General features: G+C 38.4%; 1 protein-coding gene across 1 annotated transcript; it reads right to left on the reverse strand.

Moving 5' to 3' along the window:
• Positions 1-5,262: 5,262 nt before the first annotated feature.
• On the reverse strand, positions 5,263-23,191 carry FBXO33 (F-box protein 33). The gene is made up of 5 exons (XM_009993946.1): positions 23,111-23,191; positions 20,697-20,812; positions 16,978-17,088; positions 9,607-10,292; positions 5,263-5,884 (listed from the first exon to the last, which is right to left on the reverse strand). The coding sequence occupies exons 1-5, from the start codon at positions 23,189-23,191 to the stop codon at positions 5,613-5,615; spliced, it is 1,266 nt and encodes a 421-aa protein (XP_009992248.1). The 3' UTR covers positions 5,263-5,612.
• Positions 23,192-23,207: the final 16 nt, after the last annotated feature.

Raw genomic sequence — 23,207 nt, forward strand, 5'->3', positions numbered from 1 at the left:
CATACGTACTCACTAGTGACCTTGAAGCTTTACAAAGCTTTATGAAGTGACAGGACAGTGGGAGTGAAGGGGAAGAGGAAATGTAGAATGTCCATCACTCTTCAAAAGTGATAGTGTGGAGTGCTGTTTTATTGAAGATGTGCAAGGGTTTTTTATGACATGGGAGGAAGGAGTCATAGCTGTGAAATGCCAGACTCTTGCCTTTGAAGATGCTCATCTGCCCCTAGCTTCTATTAGGGTTTGTTTTTTTACTGTCTTAATATGAATTAATTCAGCTTATTAATCTTCAGCTTTTAACAGTCACTGGCATTAGGGAAGCTGAGTGGGACAAAAAACCAACACTTCCCCAGTTCCTTCCCCTCTGACATGAGAGCACTCAGCATTTATCTACAAAAAGGCCAGGTGGTTTCAGTAAGCATGCTCATCCTAACAGAGGACAGATAATGAAAACTGTGAGGCAAAGCAGAATTGGTGTTGTCTAGAACAAGCACAGAAACAAGTATAAAAACCAACAACCCAAAAAACAATAACAGTGGTCAAGAATGTGCTTCTGTGACAAACATTTAACAAGTGGAAGCAAACACAGCTTCAGACAATTAAGAGCCAAGAAATGTATCCATTTATACTTTGTAGCAATTGCTCAGCTTCACAAAAAAAGCAGAATTAACTAAAAGTCAGACATGGCGAAGTGCAGCCTTAATTTTTTTGTGCATACAAAGCAGATGATGCGTCATCCACCTCTTCACGTGAAGGTACAGCTTGCTTCCTCCCTCCCAGTAACAGCCATCCCAACAGGCACAGCCAGGGCCCAGGCATGTTGGGGCAGTGCTGGATCTGGGCAGAGCCTGGCTCTTTTTACCAACTGTTGTACAGCCTGAAGACTTCTGTCAGTTCAGCTTCAACATGAGAATGATGTAACCGCTGACACTGCAGGCACTGGTAAGGGGCTCTGAGATATAGCAGGAGCTGTTTCCAGGGCAAGCCCCCACTTGCAGTAGCAGCAGAGAAGGGGCATTTACCAACCCTTGTCCCTTCTCTGCACATGCACACACACAACACAGTTCCAGCCTGTAACATAAGTGCAGCCACCACACCCGATAATTAGAAGTTACCAAAAAAACCTCAGTGTGCTATTTTTTGTAATTGCTTAGGTCAAGTCTGCCAAGACAGCTTTTTGTTTCCCAGCTCAGTACTCCTCCTCCTACCATTATTTCCACATGGCTTTATTTCAGCTGCAGCACTCTTACACAAGTCATTCCTGCAATTCTTTATTCTCCTTTCTATTTCTAGCTTAGTCCTCAAAGGCATTTAGATAAGCCTTTTTACTTGAGCTATTCACTGACAGATTCTGACAACAGACATTTTAAAGCATCATCCCTGTTAAATTGCTTTACTTCTATTTAGCTTAATTCAGCTGTCGCATCATTTTAGCCAATTAGTTACTTTCTAAAGGCTCTATGTTTGTCTGAAAGACTGCACCAGATCCTAAGGGAAACTTCAGTTTTACCCTTGCCCTGGGTATCAGTCTGAGAACAACCACAACTGCCAACTATCAACACCCCCCTGTATGTAGAACCAGTGGATAGCACAGAGGGCCTCAGTCTGACTATGCAGCCATCATAAGAACCCTTCTATTTTTTTCCAATTCACCTTAAGGGTTGCAAACTACACAGGAATTCAACTGTATTTTCTGAACAAATACAGTTTCTTCTCTGTGTGGGTTAAGTACTTGCTCTAGCCAGTAACAAAGTTCACTGTCTGCAAAAAATCCTTCCTCCACCAGAACAATCTATGCCCACAGGGATGGTGGAAGCTGCAGGCAAAACAGAAGTTAACTGTACCAGGATAATGCATGACAAGTATGGGGATTAGATCATCCTGCAGAGAGAAGAGAGTTATTTCAGACTTTCCCCCCCCCCCCAGTAATAGCTCAAACATTCCTTTGCAAACAAGCAATTTAAAAACAACCTCAGATTCATGCAATAGGAAAGAGGATGTAATAACCCTTAGGATGTATTTAGGTTTGTTTAACCGAGGAGGGCCACATAGTGCATATGCGGGGGAGGCCTTGTCTCGCCCCAAAGAAAAAGCAGCCCAGTTCTAACAACTGAGGACTTGTGTTCTGGGTTCCTGGGGCTAAACCTAGAGTGCAGCAAGGCTAACCTGACATTGCTGTCTCTTTAAGAAAAACAATGAGTAACAATTTAAAATCCCAGTTGGGCTCATCATAGAAGAGAATCAGAGAAGGATTATGCAAACTCAAAGTAATTACACACAGTTTGTCAGGCCCTACTCCCAATACAAGTGCACCTTCCTCATTAGGGCTGTGTTTCCTAACACTCCATTTCAAATTGCTTCATCCTGAATCCCTTCATCCTTAATTCAGACTACTGCCAAAAAATACAAACAACAAAACGAACTTTTTTATTTATTTCTAAGAAAACAGAACAATCAGGGGTGCATTTCTCCAGCACTGCTCAAGGTATTGGTTTCACCACACACTCCTGCCTTAATGGACTCCCTGTACTTGTAAAGTGAGAAAGATTATAGTATCTGTTTAAGTTCACTGACTTCATACTTGAAGTGCAATCCATACCCAGTGATTAGACTTCAGACTGGATGGAAAAATCAGACCTGGAGTGGTAACCACAGAGCGCATCCATTGTTACTGCCACGCTTTAAGCAATGTGGCTGTAACTGCAATAAGTGAAAGGACTGTCAATTGACCCGTTTCTCCTGCTCCTTATCTCCCCTTTCAAGATTAATTGAAAACAAAGCAGAAAATAGGTTAGACTAAAAAGATAAAACACGTTTATATAAAAGAAAGGTAAACAAGTTACTTCCCAGCTGCGTTAGGCATGTTATGGATAACAACTGTGCTAGTTATCCACAGAAATACAGTAGCCTGCAGAGAGAAAGTTAACAGCCTGCAACTCTGTTCAAAGCAGAGGATGAAGCATTTGCTTCAGGAAGTTGCACTGAAGCAATGAGAAATCTTGACCACTCTAAGATCAAATTTAAGGTCCAGGTGATGCTGAACAATTACTACTGGGATCAACAGCTACATAAACCTCCCCTCTGAGGCTGAGCCCTGAATGGTACTGAGACCAAGTCCCATTATTTCACTTTACTGGAACATGGAAAGCTGTAATTTCATTTACCGTATCTTTTGTTAACCCACAACATGTCTTCAGAAAGCTGGTAAATGATCTTGCCTACCCAATCTAGATGATCTAGGAAACTGCTTCAACAACAAGCAGTGCAATTCTCACACCTGGTAGTGGTTTGAACTATCACGAAGTTCAGAAGCTCAAATAAAACTCATGCTTGGCTCGCACACGCTGAACAGCCACTCCGACAGCTCTCACAGCACAAGCAGCCACTGCAGGGCATGGCAGCACCTCAGCAGCTTACCAGACATCTGCAGTTCTCATTCAGAATGCACAGCTACATACCCTGAGCATGGATAAAACGTCAAACCGAAACATTGCAGGTATTCATAATCTATTTAATAGTGGGACACCAAAGAAGTACTACACATTTTTTTTCTTGAGCACATTAGATTTTGATTTAAGCAATTGCAACGGATGCAGGAATTTCTCAAAAATAGTCTTCTATATTCTACAATCCACAGTTTACTGTATCAGTCTAATACGTCATACCATGATATACTGTTTGTGCTAACTGGCCTGATAGTCTGATCTTTAGCAAAGCATCTCCACGCCCCCCAAAAGTGTTGACAGAATTCAGCCAAATTTAAAAAAAATTACCATACGACTTATTTTAGACCCTTTTGCTGACCTAAACACAATGGGAGCTACCAGTTATACACAGCTCATAAACGATGTTGCGTTTTACTTCTAAAATTTTCATGCTGATACAATAAAGTATTTTATACAGCGATCAATTTTTAATGCTTTATTCATTGATTAAAAGAATATACATTTAACATAAACCATACAACATCAGTCATCAATTCAAACATTCAGCTGGTTTCCTTACATTTTCTGTCAGGAGGTTTTTTTTTTAATCTGATCACATTTATATGATAAAATCTCACCACATCTGGCATATACACACACTGTGCCAGTGGATTCACTCTACTGATGTACATATAAAATCCGCATGGTATGTGCTCACTGGAGACAAAACAGCGCACACCTGTCAAAAGGTCATTTTAATATAAGATGGTAAAACCATTTGTAAAACACATATAAACTTTTTCCATAAATAGAATCATATCTGGACATCTGTTGCATAAATTGTGTTTTCCAAAGCTTACAATATAGCAGCCAGGTCTCAGCACTGCTGGGCACCCACGTTGGCCACTTACTTTATTATTGCAGACTGTCCTTTAAACATTAAATGCACAACATTCGTACCACTTAAAACTGGGGTCAGGTGGAAGTCTCACAGAGACCACGTCTGTACCGCGGTTGCCCTGAAACAGTTAAATCGGCTTTTAAAGCCTCTCAGATATAACAAGATTTTAAAACATACTTCATGGAATGTTCTTCATGCATCATAGCAGCTCATACCTGTGATAGAACAAGCTTTGTATTTGTTTCCTTTCCTTCCTTTACATTCACTATTCACAGTGAAACAGGTGCATGTTTGTTAAGAGTTCTGAGGTTGCTGACTGAGCCACAGCACAGCTGTGTACCACAGGTCGAAATTCGACCTTATATATTACAATCTAGCAGTATCTGGCTGGCCAAAAGTTGGCCTGCCCCTGCCAGCATGTGGGCACTTCTTCGTTTTTAATCTATTCTTTGGCAGCTGACACAGGCGCTGACAGAGAAAATCCAGTGACTTGGTTGCTAGGGATTTCACGACTAATGTTTGTTTGCAGGTGTATACTCTGTATTGAAGTCTTCACTGTTACGCTTCTACCTCATCGGAGTGCACTTTCTTGGTTTGTTTTTTTTTCTTTTAAACTTTGGCCCAAAGCTAACTTTTAAGCAGGATGATAGCATATGAGAATAAACAAGGAGTTTGCAAAGAATCCAAAAGATTACAGCTTATGGAGTGAATCTGTTATGTGTACAGGTACCTGAAAAGCTAGAGTTCCACAAGACCACTTAACAGCTAAGAAAAGCTGGGAGAGCTTCAGAATCTGTACGTGAAATATAAAGCAAAGTGAGAGTCTTACAATGAACAGCCCTCCATAGACTTGTCTTCCTTTAAGCCTATTAAGCAGCATGCTACCAGATTAAGCACACAATGACAGCACAGAAATCCACTGGGCTATGGATATGGGTATTACAAAGAGTTGGCTCCTGAGCACAGAACTCCGATATAAGAGTAAAATGATTGAAAATGCAGCTACTCCATAAAAGTCAAGTTAGCCGGCAACCTCAGACAGCCCTTGGCTGCATCTCTGTAAGGTTTGGTAGACAAGTCCATTAACCGTGAAAACCCTGCACACTGCCACTTGCAGCTTCTAAACCAATACCCGACTACGTTCTTTGATCAAGAAGTAGAATACACATATATAATTCTATATAGCTAATACTGATTAAACACAGCACAAAAGGGGTTAATTCACGCTACTGAAAAAAACATAATAGGACCCTACTTGCATATGTAACCACAGGAATTGTAAATAGGAGCTAAATGCCTTCACTGAAGCTTTGCATCTCTCTGTAAAAGTGACGGGTTGGCTCAGTGAAGACACTGAGAAGCTCTATGTCCATTACCGCGTGCCAAGGTCGACCCAATCCGAGAGATACTTGCTCAATGAGATTGTGTACTGGATCCACATCCTGATCAGCCAGTTCTCCTTGGTCAAAATCAATGCTTTCTTCTGTGACTTCCAGAACTTTCAGGTCAGAGCCTCGAAGACGAGCAATTGCAATAAGATTATGAGCCCAAACTGTGTAACCTAGGAGAAAAAAACAGAAATAAAGAAAGTGGCTCTGTTATTTTGCTACAAGGCATTTTTTTACTGAAATATTTAATACCCAATATCTCAACATCCTTCCCAACCTATTTCACAATCTTCCATCTGGCAGAATTCCTATACAGCTTTTTTTTTTTTTTGGCTGCAAGTAGTAAAGCCACGCTTTTATATTCTGAATAAGGAACTACCAAAACTCTTCCAGGTAGTTTGATCAAGCTTTTCTAGATCTTGTTTATTCACCATTTGTACAAAAGGGTACTCCTTTACTCCAAGTTAAATAACATCTACACTTTTGATTCTCCAGTGATCTTCATATTACAAATAAACAGAATGAAAAAGTGAGTGGTTATTTTAAGTAAATGTATAAAAGGACTGTTTTGTGCTAAAAACAAAATTTGAAGTTTTTGTTGCATTAGAGGTAGACTTTAAATAACAAACTAACTAAAATACAAACAAAACAACCAGCTCCACAGGAACTGTGTCACACAAGTGTTAAAACACAAATCTACAAGGTATCTTATTATTCTGAGATGAAACAATTATAAAGCTTCCTTCTCTTCCCACTAGTGTATATTGGCATCCTTCTTTAAAAACACCTACTCCCCAGTTACCTGTTAGCTTTCTGTACCCTGGATAAGACAAATGCTGAGCTCCTCCTTATTCAGATGCAAACCAAACTGCAGACAAGCTGGGAACTGACCTCTTTGGGAGCTCTGCCAAGTCAGCCCTTCCATTGTAAAAGGAAAGGTTCATTTCTGACTTCATCATCTTTCTTACAGGTGCTAAGCCTCTTGGTGAGATGCCCACTTAGATCCCAAGCAAAACTGCAGTCTGCACAGTATGTGAACTGGGCAAGTTAAGGTGCTGTTAAATAAAAACTGTGGTTTGATCTTCCACAAAAGCAGTTAACCAGCTCTACATCATAATGTATGAAAATAAGAGGGCTAGTTAAAGAACAAAGATAACATAAAATTAAAAGGGGAATTTTAAAATTCTGTTTCCTTTTTCCTACTGTTTGTCTCTTAAGTTTTCCTGTAAATATGTTGCTAAGGGTAGATTTTCAGCAAAGAAGCACGCACACATCAGTATGGCTCATTTCTGGTATGAAGTCTCACAACTTCCATTTGCTGGTACTTCGCCTCCAGCACAACTGTTGGCAGAAGATGAAGACGTCAACAAGGCTGTAGGACATTAAACTCAATGGAAAATTCCACCTGTACAATGACACTCACTGACACTTCAGGATCTGAGGAACTCACAATACCTTCCAGTTAGTTATCTTGATCATAAAGGACATTACTGAAGAAATCCTTGACAGAAAGTGAAAGAATAAAGGGAACAACAACTGCCATTACATCCCTGGTACTGTCTGGAACAACCATCATATTCTCAACTTAATCTAATTTTAAATTAACTTTCCTTTTTCAAATTTTGCCTGATGTTTCTCAGTTACCTTTCAGTAGCTAAGTATTCAGAGGAAACGGAATGATCACTTCACTGGAAGTATCACTGATTCACCATGGGGACACCCTAGTTTGTTCTCCCATGCTAATAAAAATTTCAACTTCAGTTTTGCTCACAGGCAGAATAAAACAGAATCTCATAGGTAACACTGTGTGTTTACAACATGGTCCTGAAAATACACATGAAGTGTCATTCTCTTAAGGGGAGGGGGGCGGAATTCAGCCCCCATTCATGGGCCGTGGGTTTTATTTCCAGTGCTAAATCTTACCACTCTGGCTATTCTACTGTCCCCACCCCAAATGACTACCCATTCTTCACACCCTTCCTTCACTCTCCATGAATGCATTTAATATCCTTCCATCAGTTCTCCTCTGCTCCTGAAGATGCCACTTTGGTGGAAAGACGATATAGCTTCCCATAAAAGACAGAAGAGAATCTCGAGGCACCCAAGGAAAAGTATGTCCTTAAGACATGTTTTCTCTGTTGGTCAGTGAGAAGTGGCAGCCATAACTATATGTAAATCAAAGCCTTTTTCAGAGCTTCCTGAAGGAAGCTTAATAGAATCATGAACAATGACAAATGGAGCTAGAAACCATAACTTGGTAAAATTCTGAAAATACAAACATGAGGCTAAGATGCTTACTGCAGCATCACAGCACTCTAGATCTTTCTTCCTAGTCATGTTCTTCTCAGTTGCTACTCCAGAAGAAAAACGCTTATGCTATAGTACCAGAAAAGTCATATTCACAGCCTAAAAAAATATCATTTATAAGCAGCTTAGCTAGCTAAGGAGGAGAGATAAAAAGAGGAAAGCATCTGAAATCCCAGCATCAGAACAACAGTGGTATTTGGCCACTCTCTCCCCCAGGTACACACAGCAGCTACCAAGGAAAGAAAATGCAGCTAGACAGAATTGTAGGTTTTTGCTTTCCCAATGCTCTGCACAGTCTAATACCTTCTACTGAATAGACATGTTAATATTAAATGATACTTATCCAAATTTTATCCAAATACTTTATGTCCAAATATTTTACCATATTTTTAAGTTTATATAATACATAAAAGGATTTCTCTGTAGTACAAGGATAATTTAGGACAACACAATTAAAAAGATATTTTTTTAAAAAAAAGGTCTTAAAAATTTGTAGCCAAGTGTTAAAAGAAACTGCTAAAATAAACATCTAGAGTGGTAAGGTAATGTATTAGTTTCCAAAATCTGTCATGTCTGGAAACTATAAAAGGGAGACAAATTTATTATTTTTCCCCATGATTTTTCAGCAAAGAACTGTGGAAAAACTTTTTGTAGCAAACAAAGCAGGACTTTCTGGCCTCAACCAACAGAAACCTGAATGCACAACCTTCACTGCTGAAGGTCTCTCCTGTTTGTGCTGAATGACTGGAGATTTTCTCCTCCAAGCAGTCTGAATATTCCTTCTTATGCAACAGAACACAGAGTCATCACTTAAGTCCTTCATGCATTGGCAAACTTAGTCTTGGTAAGCTGATTCCAGCACAAACAAAAAGAACTGTTCTGCATTATTCCAGTTTCAGGTACCGAAAAATTTGCCAAACTACTCTTAACTTCTAACAAGTACTGTACTGATGATGGAGTTGCATATAAATGCACACTTTAAAAAAATTATTTGCAATTATATGGCAAATAGATAGGTGGGAAAAATCTAGATCTGATACTACTGGTGAAACTAATGCATTCAGTGAAGCAAGCTTCTCCACATCGTATTTTTCAGCCTTCATCTGCTGGTAAAATCTTACAAAACTGGTAACAGGCTTCCTCTCCTCAGCCTTGGGACACTTAACCCATGTTATTTACAGACAGGGAGAACAACGATCTAATCTTGCAAGCCTGTGAGCTCACAGTAAAACAGCAAACGTTTTCAGTGTTCATATTCACATAACCAGCCACTTGGTGTGCACAGTGTTGCCTATCCACTTTCAGGATAAGCCTCCTGGAACATTCAATTCTTAGTTATCCTCATTTCTGTGAGCAGTCTAATAAAATCCTATGTGACTCCTCAATAGAAGTTAGCAAGCTACAAGTATGTTTAGAACTCATACACAGTAAACGTCTTAATATTTTCAGACATGAAAATACCAGTATAAGGTGCAAGAGTGTGTACAGTAACTGTTCAGCAGACTTCTGAAAACCACTCCACTAAGAGTGAAGTGTTGTGGGTATTCAAATTCACATACCATATATTCCCTTGCAATGTATTACCTACCATGAACAGCTAGGAGAGACAGTCTTGTGCACCTCCAGGCTAGTAAGACAAGTGGATCTTCATTCCGGTTGTCACTAAGATCTGGGAAGCCAGACATATCTATCACATCATTCATGAGTATAAAATGAGTGAGGAACTTGTCATACTGCCTCGATATGAGGTCAACAACAGCTCCTGAAACACAAGTGATGTAGCTGTCAAAGTGAATCCTCTCTAGAGGGATACTGGGCTTAAGAATCCTTAGCATATCATCACTCTTGACATCAAAAGCCATTATATAGACCCGAAGATTAGTGCTGTTGCGAGTCAGCGCCTTCCAATTCTCATCTTCTGGCATACTGTCCAATGACTTGTGCATTATGGAAACACTGTGGACCAGGAGAGACAGTCGATGCAAAGGCACATGATTGCTGTCAGCCAGGACTCTTGCCATTTCAGCTGTAAAATCACAGAAATCCAAAGCAAGTGAACGCAGATTGACAAAGCGCTCCAATTCAACCGCAGTGATAAGGGTGGTATTACCAGGGATGTGGTTGTCCAGTAAGCTCAGATGTTCCATGGTGTTGGCTATGGGGTTTGATAAGGAGGACAACGACGTGGGAGTTACTATCTGCAGCATAAACCCACAAGACAGCCATTTCAATTGCCTGCTATTGCCTAATATCTCTTCAAACAGCTGTTGGATTCTGCAATAAACAAAACAGACAATGATCCTATTAAACATGGTTTAACCTTACCAACTGCATGCCATTCTATTTTTTCATCCAATAATTATTCTTACTTAATTTAGGGCTTTACTCTGCAGGAAGGTGCTATTATTATGGCTCTTGTGAACTACGAATGTTAAAACCTGACTCTGCAGACCTCCCACATCAATTCAAACTTTTGCTGCTCTTAAAAGGTTAAAATTGTAAACTATGAGAAAAATTATCTACTTTCTTTCAAAAACAGTGGCACACCATGAACCTTCATTTTATGTATTTTCCAGCATGTATTTAACACCCTCCCACATACATTTTAAGGTTATGCAAATAAGAAAACCTGTAATGCTTTTATAAACAGTTCTTGTTTTTAAAATGCATTTCATATTTGCTAACCTCTCCAGAACTGCAAGTTCAATATGGAAAAAAATTAAGTAATTTTCATTGAAAGGCTGCAGAAAATTGACTTTGAGCATAACTTAGATTGATCTGAAACTACCTGCTCAACTTTGAAAAGATAAAGAACAAATACATAAGAAGAGTCTTAAAATAATTCCAAATGTACAACTAACTTGATTTTTCAAGTGTTAACAGGTTCACATTTTACCAAAACAACTTCGAGGTGGTAACATTTCAACCTCAGATTATCAGTGCCAGATGATTCTGGCACTGCCAGAATCCTCATGCCACTTACTCTCCATCATGATCATGTACTCATTCATGTACTCATATCATGTACTGATGCACCCCACCTCTCCTACCCCCTTATTTTTTTTAATGAAGTCCTTTAAGATCATTCAAGAATGTAACAAAAATATTTTAGGATAGTTTTAAATATTAAATCCAAATAGTGCAGTCAAACTCTACAAACTTTCTCCAAATAAATATTTTTCTGGTCTTCATCCTACAGCTGCTAAGGTCCAAAAGAGTCCTCCTGTCCAAATGACAAGTGTTCTTGGAGCATATACATTTTAGAATGCGTCTGCAGACGAGCACTTAAACTCAAATGCTGGTCAGCCAGAAAGAAAGGCTATGACAGTTCCATGAAACATCAAGAAATAAAATGTAAACATCTCCAGTACAAAAATAGCAGAAATGTCGTGTCTCAAATCAGATAATGATGTGCACAGAACATTTTTTCCTTTATTGTTATATATATCTGTACACTTTCAACATTTAAGCAAAATAACGTTACAAAGTTATCATTCTCATCCAAGTATCTTTAATTGAGATAATGTCCAGACAAAACTAAAGGCTTATTTAGCCCAGTATCCTGACCAACAGCAGAGAAACACTGAGTCCAACAGAACATAGGGATATTGCCCAAATATCTTTACAGTTTGTAAAAATTCGCACCTGAGCGAGAGGTGTGTTTCTCTACATAGGAACTCCAGAGACCTCACATCGACAAATGTATCCAGGCTCCTCTTTGCACCAAGTAAGTTTTTAGCAACTGTAACATCCAATAATAGAGATCTCTGCACTACAATTCTGCCCTATTCTTGCTTGCTCTGAACCTCTCACCTACTACCTTTGATGCCCCATAATCCTTCTGTTGTAAGAAAGTTAAAAGATCAATCCTTATTCATCCTCGCCCTCCGCAAATCCCTATTGATCCTGTCCCTGGCCTGCATATGCTTTCCTCCTAAGAACATACTGGGTTTGCAGCCATGACTTCTCTTTGGAAGTGGGAAAGTTGGAGTGGTTATTTATCTATTACACACCTCAGAATACTTCCCAACATTTCCCCCAGTATAAACATCAGGTTTAAAGACTTCAGCGTTTCCAGATCTTGTTGTTTGTTTTGTTGTTGTTTTTTTTTTTAATTGAGGACTGGCAACTGCTATGCAAAATAAACAGTTTTAAACAACATGTCAAGAGTTACAGATAATGCAGTTTTGGTATTTTATTCCTAAATTCTTTTACAATTAGATGAGACTTGTTTGATCCTGGCAACATTTGTTTCGTAATTATTCCTGCCAATGCTTAAACTGAAGGCAGATTCTCTGACAATCCCCCAAATTCTAACACAAGAACTTCTCTTAACTTCTTCCAATAAACAAAGACTCTTCCCTTCCTTCTCTTACCATACACATCTACAAAAGCTTCTGTAATGGCTGCAGCAATAGTAGAATTGATTTTGTAATACTCCCAGTAGTCAATCTTAATAGCACATCTAACATTTTATGGAACAATTGAAAAGATGAAAAGAAAAACTATACAAAATTTTACAGATGTAAGTTGGGCTTTCTCCCCTATGGAAATTGCTCTAATAACTTTAAAAGAGAGAAAATGATTTAATACTATTGACACTAACTTTTAGTGCAAATGACCGAGTATTTATACAAGCATTTAGATTTGTGCCTGTAAGTCTATCAACCTGTGGATCCTAAAAAAATCTAACAAAACACTTTCCAGCCACCTCCCCTGAGCTCCTTGCCAAAAAGAGATTAAATATGTCAATAGAGAATAGTTAATAGTGATCACTTTTGGATTGTTTTTAATGCCTGCTTTATAGAAGGCTAGACAGGAAGCATTAGTTTTAAAATATTTGAAATAATTTTCAAAACACCCTAACAGAGGGTTTTCTTCCCTGCAATATTCTTAAGCACATCCTATTTTTCTTAACTGGAGTCTGCAAAAATAGCTTGAACTGCATTCCAGAAATTTAGACACATTAAGTGAATTCTAGGGAATTGACACCTACTTTTCTATATTAACTTTTACTTCAACTATACAACAATTATCCCTAGGATAACTGTACACTTATCCTAACTTGCACACGGCTATCTTAAATTTCACTTATAAAACTAAAGTTTAAACATGTTTTAGTAAGTATAAAAGAAAATGTAAGCAGAGCTCAGCACATGCAAGAAAGCAATCATGGGAAAACAGAACTTGGATTATTCTCTGTTTTAACTTTCTTGGAAGGACCTGTGCAGAGGACTGTGAGATGGGCAGTGCTTAATTGGGTATTCGGCCTTGGACCTGACAAGTAGACAAATTAATGTCCAGTAGGGAGGATAGGCCTGACTTACTGGCTGGAAGGGATATATCACTGTCCTTGTCTGCTTATCATCAAACCCAGGTGCCTAATGGCTACATGGCTCAACTGGGCATGACTTGTGACGTGAAGTGAAGGCCCCATGATCAGTGGTGGTACAATAAATATCTGGATCCAAGCCTGTGGGACTTCATCTGGTGATTTGCATACAAAGCTAGCCCTGCGCATTAATAAAGCCTGCATTTACATATGAGGCAGGCACTGGGCACCTCCCTTACCTTTTTCTTAATAAACATTATTAGTCTATTAAGAACTAATCATACACTAGTTATGACCTAAGTCCCCTTTCATCAATAGGTAATAAATTAGTCTCTGAATCCTTCTTTTCAGGGCAAGAAGAGCACCTCCCCTAGAGTGGGTTGATGGGTCTGATCCACTTATCTTCCTCCCAGGCAGGGATGCCTCCTTGGGCAAGTTACCATGACTTTCACCTTTTGGATAGGGGTGAAAAGCATGCCCAGGTATACCCTGTATAATACTTTAAATTATTATTGCTAGCAATATTAACATCTATTAGAAGCACTATTGTAGTCTGTGCATTTATCAAAGGCCATCTCGAACTTCTTACATCTGTCACCTTAATAAATCACCTTACATTTATATCTAACAAATTCGTGTTTCCCGCTTCGTGAATCCACTCTCCTTGCAGGCCTCACTTGAAGACAGGGGGACAGACAAACATTGTTTAGTGGTTGTACACATATACACACAATCCTTCAGTCATAAACCACTGATTAAGACCTGGGATGTCACATTGCAATGTGGCTGCCCCCAGCAACCCACTACATGAGGGCTGCTGGACAGCAGGGGGCTGTAGCCTGAAACCCTGTGGCCCCAACAGGAGGGTTCTCTTCACCTAACATCTGCACCACTCTCACACACATGGCTTTTTGCCTTCTCATGACAGCAATACAACCTAGTGAGGCCTCAACAAGTGTACTTCAGTCCCCTTTGCCCCCTGTAAGCAGCAATTATGGGATGTACACCATTAACCTGAAACTACAAATTACTGTACTGGAGCAAATTATTTAAAAAGCAAAAACCTCAAAATACATTACTTTCACAACTAATGCCCCAAATGGGGCTTTCAGCCAGAGGACAGACCAGACTAGACAAGCTGATTTACCGTCTAAGCCCAGAAAACAGTCCTGACCAGTACTGAAGCACATGGATGGCCCTGGGACAGGAAGCTAACATGTTACTATGGTCTACATGGAGCCTATTTGTTTAATTAAAGACTATAAATAAAAATGTTTTGTTTAATAACAGAGGCTAAACTGGTTCTTTTGGAAACCAAACTATCTGAACCACATGGATCAATCATGGGAAGCAGAGCTCAGAAAGCCAAAATTTTATACAACTACCCTTTGTTCAACCCAAGACAAATGTATTGTTTATGCTGAGCTTCCCAACAGTAATGAACTAAGTTGCAAAGAGTACTTCGAAAGCAACCAGGAACGCATATGCCATACAGAAAAAGAGCAAGGATTACAAACTCATGCTCACCATTGCGCAAAAGTACATTTTTGAAAATGCAACACAATGCCTCCTCTCCCTCAGAACAACCCTCAGTCTTAGCCTGGGAGAAAGAGCATCCTAATAGTTCTGCAATAGCTGAGATTTTACACACTGTTTGTTACATCCAACTCATGCTGTGAACTTAAGGAAGTGTTACGTTTTCTTCCCTTGCTGCTTTAATTGCAGGAAGTTCCTGAAACAGCTAGTAAGGTTGATCAGCACATGGGCTCCAAAAATCCTTAATTACCAATAATGCTGTCTCCAAAGGTTGCTCAGTATCTTTCAGCATCCATTTTTGCAACTTCACTGATACAAAGTGCAAAAGACAGGATAAAGGAGCCACAAAGGTTTAATTCCTGAAGTAAAATCTTCTGCTAGTGCTGATGAACTTGAGAACACTGAATAAAACATTGCCAGCTTTCCTTTGACTTAGAAAAGGACTAGCAGGTCCCAAATGATGACATTGTTTTAATCTTGCAAAAAACCCCAATCAAACAAAGAAGAACTAGTATTTATTTTCTCATTCCAAAATGAACAAAGGTCAATATTCACCCAAAAGACTAATGTCAAATTAGATAATGAGTTTTGAACAGTTTATGGCTCTGAAATGTGCTTATTTTTGTTATTTATTTGAAGACATGTTTAACCATGACCTCAGCTGAGTAAACATGTTTAGATGTCTCTCTTGAAGGCCCTTGGCAAAGATTTGATTATATATTCATGTTTTCACAACAGAGGATATTAAAAAAGGAGTTTTTACTGAATCAGCCTTTTACCTGCACACAGCACTATGTTACATATATTAAATATATCCCAAATTGCTCTAAGTTCTGCATTCTAAGCATATTGGATGGCAAAGACACAGTATGTGACACACATCTGTATTTGCACTATTTTGGACATTTAACAGGACCAAACATTTAGTTCTAGAGTTATGTTCACATAAATACACTGCTCTGATAATGTACCAACTTTTTATAGTGGTTTTAGAACCAGTGTAATAGTAAATATCTAGAGAGGCTACTCCCAAGCTACTGGGAGAAAGGTGTTTAAACTGAGACATGTAAATTATAGTATTCAGGTTTTATCTATATGGAAAGTTTTAGCAGAACTGCTACAATCACAGAAAGGTTTGGGTTGGAAGGGACCTTAAAGATCATCTAGTTCCAACTCCCCTGCCATGGGCAGGGGCATGTCCCACTAGACAAGGTTACTCAAAGCCCCATCCAACCTGGTCCCTTGAGGTGTCATTAACAACTTCCCTGGGCAGCTTGTTCCAGCGTCTCAGCACCCTCGCAGGAAAGATTTCTTCCTAATACCTTATCTAAATCTCCCCTCTTACAGTTTCAAGCCACAACTCTTTGTCATCTCACTACATGCCCCTGTAAAAAGTCTGTCCCCAGCTTTCCTGTAGGCCCCTTTCAGGTACTGGGAGTTCCCAAATACTTAACTTAGCATCATTCCCTCTGTGCTAATTTATTCCAGAAATCAGTAGGTTTTTATATTGTATTTAACCTCTTCCAAAGAAGACTACCAGCTGTTTTGGGTATAAGCATTTAAGGACTGTACCATAATGTAATTAAGGCAAGCTAAAACACACCTCTGAACTAAGCAAGCACTCTGTGAGCTATGGTCTTCCAGTTATTCTGCAAACACATAACTCAGTTTTGAGATGCAACTTAAAACAAGTTCCTCGTGTTTATACTCTCTTTCAAGTTTACTTGCTACATGTCCTCAATTCTTGTGAAATACAACAGATTGCTTCCTTTTCTAATTTTTTCATGTACAGCAGAGGTCCTTGGTAACAACCCCTCTCATCCCTCCTCCCCTTTTGTATCATTAACATAATATTGTTTCTAGAACACAATGAAAACATAAAAGGATTCTCACCCTGCTGAGAAAGGAAAAGAAAAAAGCCACAAAACCATTAAATAGTTGGAACAGAAATAAATTCAATTTAAGAATTTTAATTTTCATCCTATTGAAAAACTTAGCTTTCTCAGTCACATACTTCAAGCATCAACATCTGTGTTTTGTTACAAGTTTTTATTATTTTAATCTATTTGATAATTTACAAATATAACTTACTGCTTAATCTTCTTGCCATCAGGGTCAACCTTGCCGAGGTATGTATTAGATATACTTCCATGTTGCTGCAGAATGCTTATATCCCCAAAGAGACTTAGCTTCTGGAGGTTCCTATGAAACAACAAAATAAAAAGGAATTTGTACACAATGTTAAAACACTGTGAGGAATCATTCTGGATAAACACAAGCAATAAGAACATGTTATTACCTAGAACAGGAGTATTTCCAGCAGGCCAGCGCAATAAATAAAACTTTCAGCAGTGCTTTCATTCATTTTTTAATTCTTGGAACATGAGTGTTAAGTGTCACTCTTGAAAACATCAAATACCTATTCCTTTAACATTTAACACTGCATGTAATGCCCAAGTAGAATGCAAGCATAAACAACCCCATCTGATCACTTACGTATTGCAGCTGCGTTACAAATGGGAGGCCAAACTTGCCTCAATCAAGGCAAAATGAACCCCAGACTGGGAAACTGAAAGCTCCCCACACCCCAGTCAGGGTCTAACTTCTGTTATAACAAAGCAGGGGAAGCTGTACTAGGATTTCCATCAAAGACCAGAAGAGGATTATAGGTTGACCATGACTTACAATTTTAATTTTTAAAAGGGATACCTAAAAAGAAGTAAAAGAACCACTGAGTTTATGCTGGACATGACTCAGTGTGCTACACAGTCAGTTCTCCTTTCCTTAGTACAGTTTATTTCTCTGACTTACATCTTTACTATTCCTTAAAAAAGATCAAGAAAGAGATATGAAAATGACTGTAGTTTTAGATTAGCTGCATGACATTTACTTTTAAGATTTTTAGTTTTTAACTGACTAAGTTTCAGGTCAACTTTTTTATTTATACATGCTGTAAATTAGATCTACTCCCAACAGGCAAGGACTAGTCTGCACTTGATAATTAACATGGCAGAAACTCCAGTTGCATCACAACTGGATACATGAGTTAAATTCATCTTAAACAGCAGATGCCAATTAACTTGCACTTGACAATTAAGTGAGTTACATAAATCCTTATTTCTGCTGGCTTACAAGTCATATGCAAATATTTCAGATCAGCTTTGAGGAAAATGCAGTGCAATTATAATGCTCAAAGAATAACGAAGCTCTGGTGCCAGTTCAGTAACTCCACAGTATGAGCTGATACTCTACCAAGAGGAGGCAGGGGGGAAAGTATCAAGTAGTCAGGTTTTACATTTTTAAATTAAGTATTGAGTTGTAGTCTGTAATTCTATCTACCATAAGTCATAATTTATCTGTTTTGAAGTTCCTGTATTCAATAAACATACACTAGCATCCTGAAACCTATCCCATTGTTGCACCTGCTACTTTTGCTCTGTAGGTGAACAACAACTTACTAAGATTCATGAGCTTCATCAACTCAGACAAATACTGGAGCAAAATACCTAGATTTTACAACTGTTTCAGAAATTCTAACAATACTAAGTCTTTTAAATGCAATACTACTGTTCCAATCATACTTTAAATTAAGCCCTGACCACATATTCAATATTCTATAAATGTTTGATAATGCCTGATCATACTGAAGAACAAGCTTGTCAGGGAAATCTGAAGACACTGGCACCACCACTGAGAGTATTTTGGGCTCCTTCCTCAAAAGCTGCAGAAGAGATGATTTGGTATGACAGGGAAAGCAGCAGAAACCTCCACCTGGTGTGAAAGGCAGTGTTTGCAGCCAACGCAATAATTAAGCTTTTATCCTCTGATCTCAGTGACTTAATTCTGAGAAGTAAGAGAGAAAACGCAATCTTCAGAACTATTTTGAATCACTGGCATATTCACAGCATGCACAGGTCTTGGTTTGTGCTACTCATACCCCCACTGAATGCTGCTGTGGGCAGGTACTAATTTTAGGGCCACCAAACCACAGGACACATGAAATACCATTTACTAGTGTCCCACATGTTTTTACACCTATTTACTACACCGCCATTTTATGCGCTTCAGAGGTGCACAGAAAAGTCTCCACCTCAAAACTTAAGCAATGAAAACATCCCATTACTTTTCTGTTCATAGCACAGTTATTACCATCAACAAATCTGATCACAGTTCAACATATCAGATTTTTTTTGCTACTATTTGCACTGTCATATAATCTCTATAGCATTCAGCTCACATCTCACCTTTATTTCAGAGAGTGAATGCTATTTAAACAAAATTACTGAGAAGTTAATTGCCATGTTTTGCTAAAAGTTGTAATGGAATCTTTATCCTATGTACTATCCATACAGAAGTGGTTTGTAGGATTTCTAAACCATTTATTTTACCATTAGCTCAGAAAACGTACTAAATGTAATAAGCATCTTACTAGGCTCCATCTCCAGTTTTGGTTGGTCTTTTTGAAGCTCATCCAACAGAAAAAGGAGAAAATGGCCTTGCTTACATTCAACATGAACAAAGTGGTATGGCACATATTGTATTATTATACTAGTTTTTGCCAGCTTCAGCTGCCTGCTCAGACCAATAGAAACCAGTCATTAGAAAATCTTAAATACAGACGCAGTCTGCTGTTTTGAGCAATTCACCAACCTCTGGCAACTGCAAGACAGATACCATACTTCACTGAGATACCACAATTTTACTATAATCTGCATTTTTGTCTCCACAGCAAAGATCAAACAAGTCACACAAATTAACATAGCACAGAGGAAAGGGAAGGTAGTGGTGGAAATTGCTACCTACCTATCTTCTTGTGTAAGCAGCTAGAGGAGAGATCCTGCTCTGGGATTTCAGAGTTACATAAAAGATGACAGAATTTTCCTACTCAATGGTCAGCAGTTGCTTGTTAGCTACAGTATGCACTAAAATGACTCACAGAAGGTTTGTCACCCTCACACCTGCCTCCCAGAATTCAGTTTTGAAATATCAGTTTGAGAAAGCACAGATTATCAGCAGCTCAGAGCCACAAAGAAACAACTTGTCCCTCTTTATATTGCTACAGAACATTATGCCCACCCACCCTTTTTTTTTTTTTTAATAGGAAGTAGAACATTAACTGTTTAAACAGTAAAAATACTTTGTTATTTTGCTATACTTACTATCACAAGCATAACAGCTCACTGAAAAATTACAGATCACTATAAATGGTACTTTAATATATTTTCTTTTCATAAATTAAAGATTTTTAGAGCTCATCATTGTCCTGTGATATCAAAACAGTATTTTGGGAGTAAAAAACTCTGACCCAAAAAAAAGTTAATGGCAACTTGAGTTCTACCTCAAATATGAGACATACTATTAAGGTACCTTTTTAGATTACTAATTGCCAGCAGTAATACTTGTCAGAATATTGCCAGTGGTTTTTAAACCAAGTTGTAGACAAGTAGTTATTTCCCTAGTACCATCAGAATTAGCAAAGGTTGCTCCAAAATATTTTCCTAGACTAAAAATGTAGATTTTCTTAGAAAATTGCCATTTTATGTTGTGTAGAAAATGCTTTTATTACAAAAAAAAAACAACAAACCAACAAACCACCCACACAACATTCCCATCTAGCCAAGAGAGCATCTAGAAATTGCATTACTTTTAGTCATTACTTTTCTTAGTTCCTGTGGTATTGTAAATCCTCAAGGAATTCTGAAGCCATCTAAAGTACTTCTTTTTTTTTCTGCAACGAGGGAGGTTGTTACTGTATTGTTTAATAATCAGTCTGAAAACGTACAAGATTACAGAGTTAGGAAACAGCATACCATTTCACAAAAGTAGATTTCTTCTTTCCTAGCTCTGAAGTATAAGATGGAAGTTCTTTGAACTTCTCTGCCAAAAAGCTATCATAAGGGCTGACAGAAGTTATGAAAGAACCATCCTGTTTTAAACTTAATTCCAAAAAGGAATCACTTACAGTGATTCAGCCACCGGAGAAGTTAAAAACATTTCCGTTGCCATTATTTTGGAAATTACAATAGCTATCTCATGTACAATGACATACAGTAAATACAAGAAAGAGTTCTAAACTGACCTTGAGTTACTGACAAATAAACAGAAGCATGGAAATAAAGTGACTGGACCACAGTCATTCCATAAACAAAATAAGCATCAGGCAGGTGACAACATGTGGTCACAGTAAGAATGAAGCAGCAATTTAGCATAGATTAATGCTCCATCCCACCCTTTTTTAATCTCAACACTTTACCGAAACAGCTAAAAACTAATGTTCTAGATGCAAACTAATCAGTCATATATGCAGTTACCTTGCAGAAAAAAACCCAACAACACAAAAAAAACAACACCAGAACCAACAAACATCAAAATAGACTAAAAACTTTGCCTGTTCAAGGAAAAAAAAGGAGTCTATTCAGAAAGCAAGTGTGAATAAAAGGTCAAGTGTTTAATGTAAACTCCCCTCCAATTTTTATACAACCATAAAAAAAGCCTGCTGTAATAACCTGTGTTCCCCAGTCACACATTATTCATTTCAAAACAAAAAAGCAGCATGCAAATTATTTGAAGACAGCTAAAAAATACAGTAATATAAAATCTCATCCAAACTGGTAACTTCCCACCTCTGGTTTACCACTGAAATGATAATATTCTACCAGAGAACAGATGCTGGAGAAACAACGACTACACAGCATTTTACTGCAGTCCTGAGCCACCCTCTGCATACAGAATCTGGAAAAAGAACTTCAGAAAGCAAGTGTCCTTGAACAAGTTTCAGATAAGGCCACAGAGAATTAATCTTTAAAAAAAAAAAAAAAGTGTACCAAAAGCCTTCTCACAATACATTCAATTTTGACAGGCTCACATTTTAGTGAGTCAGAAGGAAAAAAAAGTATTCCAGCTTTTCTGACAAACTCGACAGGCAGTATCTCCTGCAGACACTACTTATTTTAAAATTCCAGGTTCATGTAGTGATCTTTGTCTCAGATCAGATAATCACCAACATTGCCTCATTTTTTCCATTTATGACACGAGCTGAATTTCCCAAAGATTCAACAGTTAAGAGAAAGCTCCTTATAGGCAAGAGAAAACCAATCAAGACAGATTACCATGATATGCACAGCAAAGATTCACAGGACAAGAAATAAATTAAGATAAGGGTGAGCTGGGACCACCAAGCTGTTTGCAGAAGCAAGCTTTCTAATCCTCAACCATAGCAATTGCATCACAGACAGTACCTGCTGGGTACAATAGAACAGAGGAAATGAAAGTGAGACTTCAAACACCACATTTGCATTCATCACAAGCCAACGAAGAATTATAATTGATGTTCTCTTGCTACAATTCAAAATAAAGAAGCAAGGAAGGCCTCAAACTACTATCTAATCCCTCTGGAATCAAAGAGGGGTGGTGACAAGACCATGATTCAGTTGCAGCTTTCCAAAGGCCATCCACAAGGTTTACTTTCATCCAAAAAGACAATGTGAAATACTTATAGCTTCACCTATCAAGAAAAAAAAAAAAAGCTGCATGTACACAGAGGGGAAAGAATATTAACCATTTCCTATGCTAAGTTCTGCAGGACTTTCCAAACACATCATATCCTAAGTGTAATATACTTGCTTTCCTCTCCTAGGTGCTAACTAGAGATCATATATTAGGATATCTGATTGTTACCGTTTTTTAAAGATATTTCTCTCGATCACAGCCACACACGGTAAAGAGAATGCAAGTATTTTCGTTTTAAAGAACTTCAGCCTAAGGAAATTACATAACCTGCCAAAGTAAGTCTGTGAAAAATCAGAATCGAAACACATCTCATCCAAACCACGGGAGTTTTCTGTCATTAAAATTCAATTTGGTCAAGAAAGTCCTACGTCTGAAGTATTTTTTCAAGAAACAAACAAAAACCTCCTCCTAGTTAAAACCGAGTCAAACCTCAGCTTAGCAAGTAACAGCAGAGCCAGCACAAAACCTCAGCTTTTCATCGGCAAAAATCCTCACAGACAGAAAGGTGAAAGCATTTTACCGGGGCAATACCCCAACCCCCTCTCTCTCCAGAAAAACACCAGGTCTGTAATTTTAACCCCCCGATTAATTTGTGATTACACTAATTATTTTCCAGTCACGCATAAGAGGCCTAAAGCCTGCCCGTAGCGAGGCTTATATTTTAAAGTGAGAAAGGTGCCTTGTTCGGCACCAAATTCAAACTCCCGGCTCTCACTCGCTCCGTTTGAGCAGCATCTTCCCTTCCTTCAAAAGGGCGAAAAAAGTTTTTATTACGGCAGCCCCGTACGTCTCCCATACCGACGAGCCGCTCA

This window comes from Chaetura pelagica, unplaced genomic scaffold (genome assembly GCF_000747805.2).
Source record: "Chaetura pelagica isolate M959 unplaced genomic scaffold, ChaPel_1.0 scaffold11, whole genome shotgun sequence".
NCBI lineage: Eukaryota > Metazoa > Chordata > Aves > Apodiformes > Apodidae > Chaetura > Chaetura pelagica.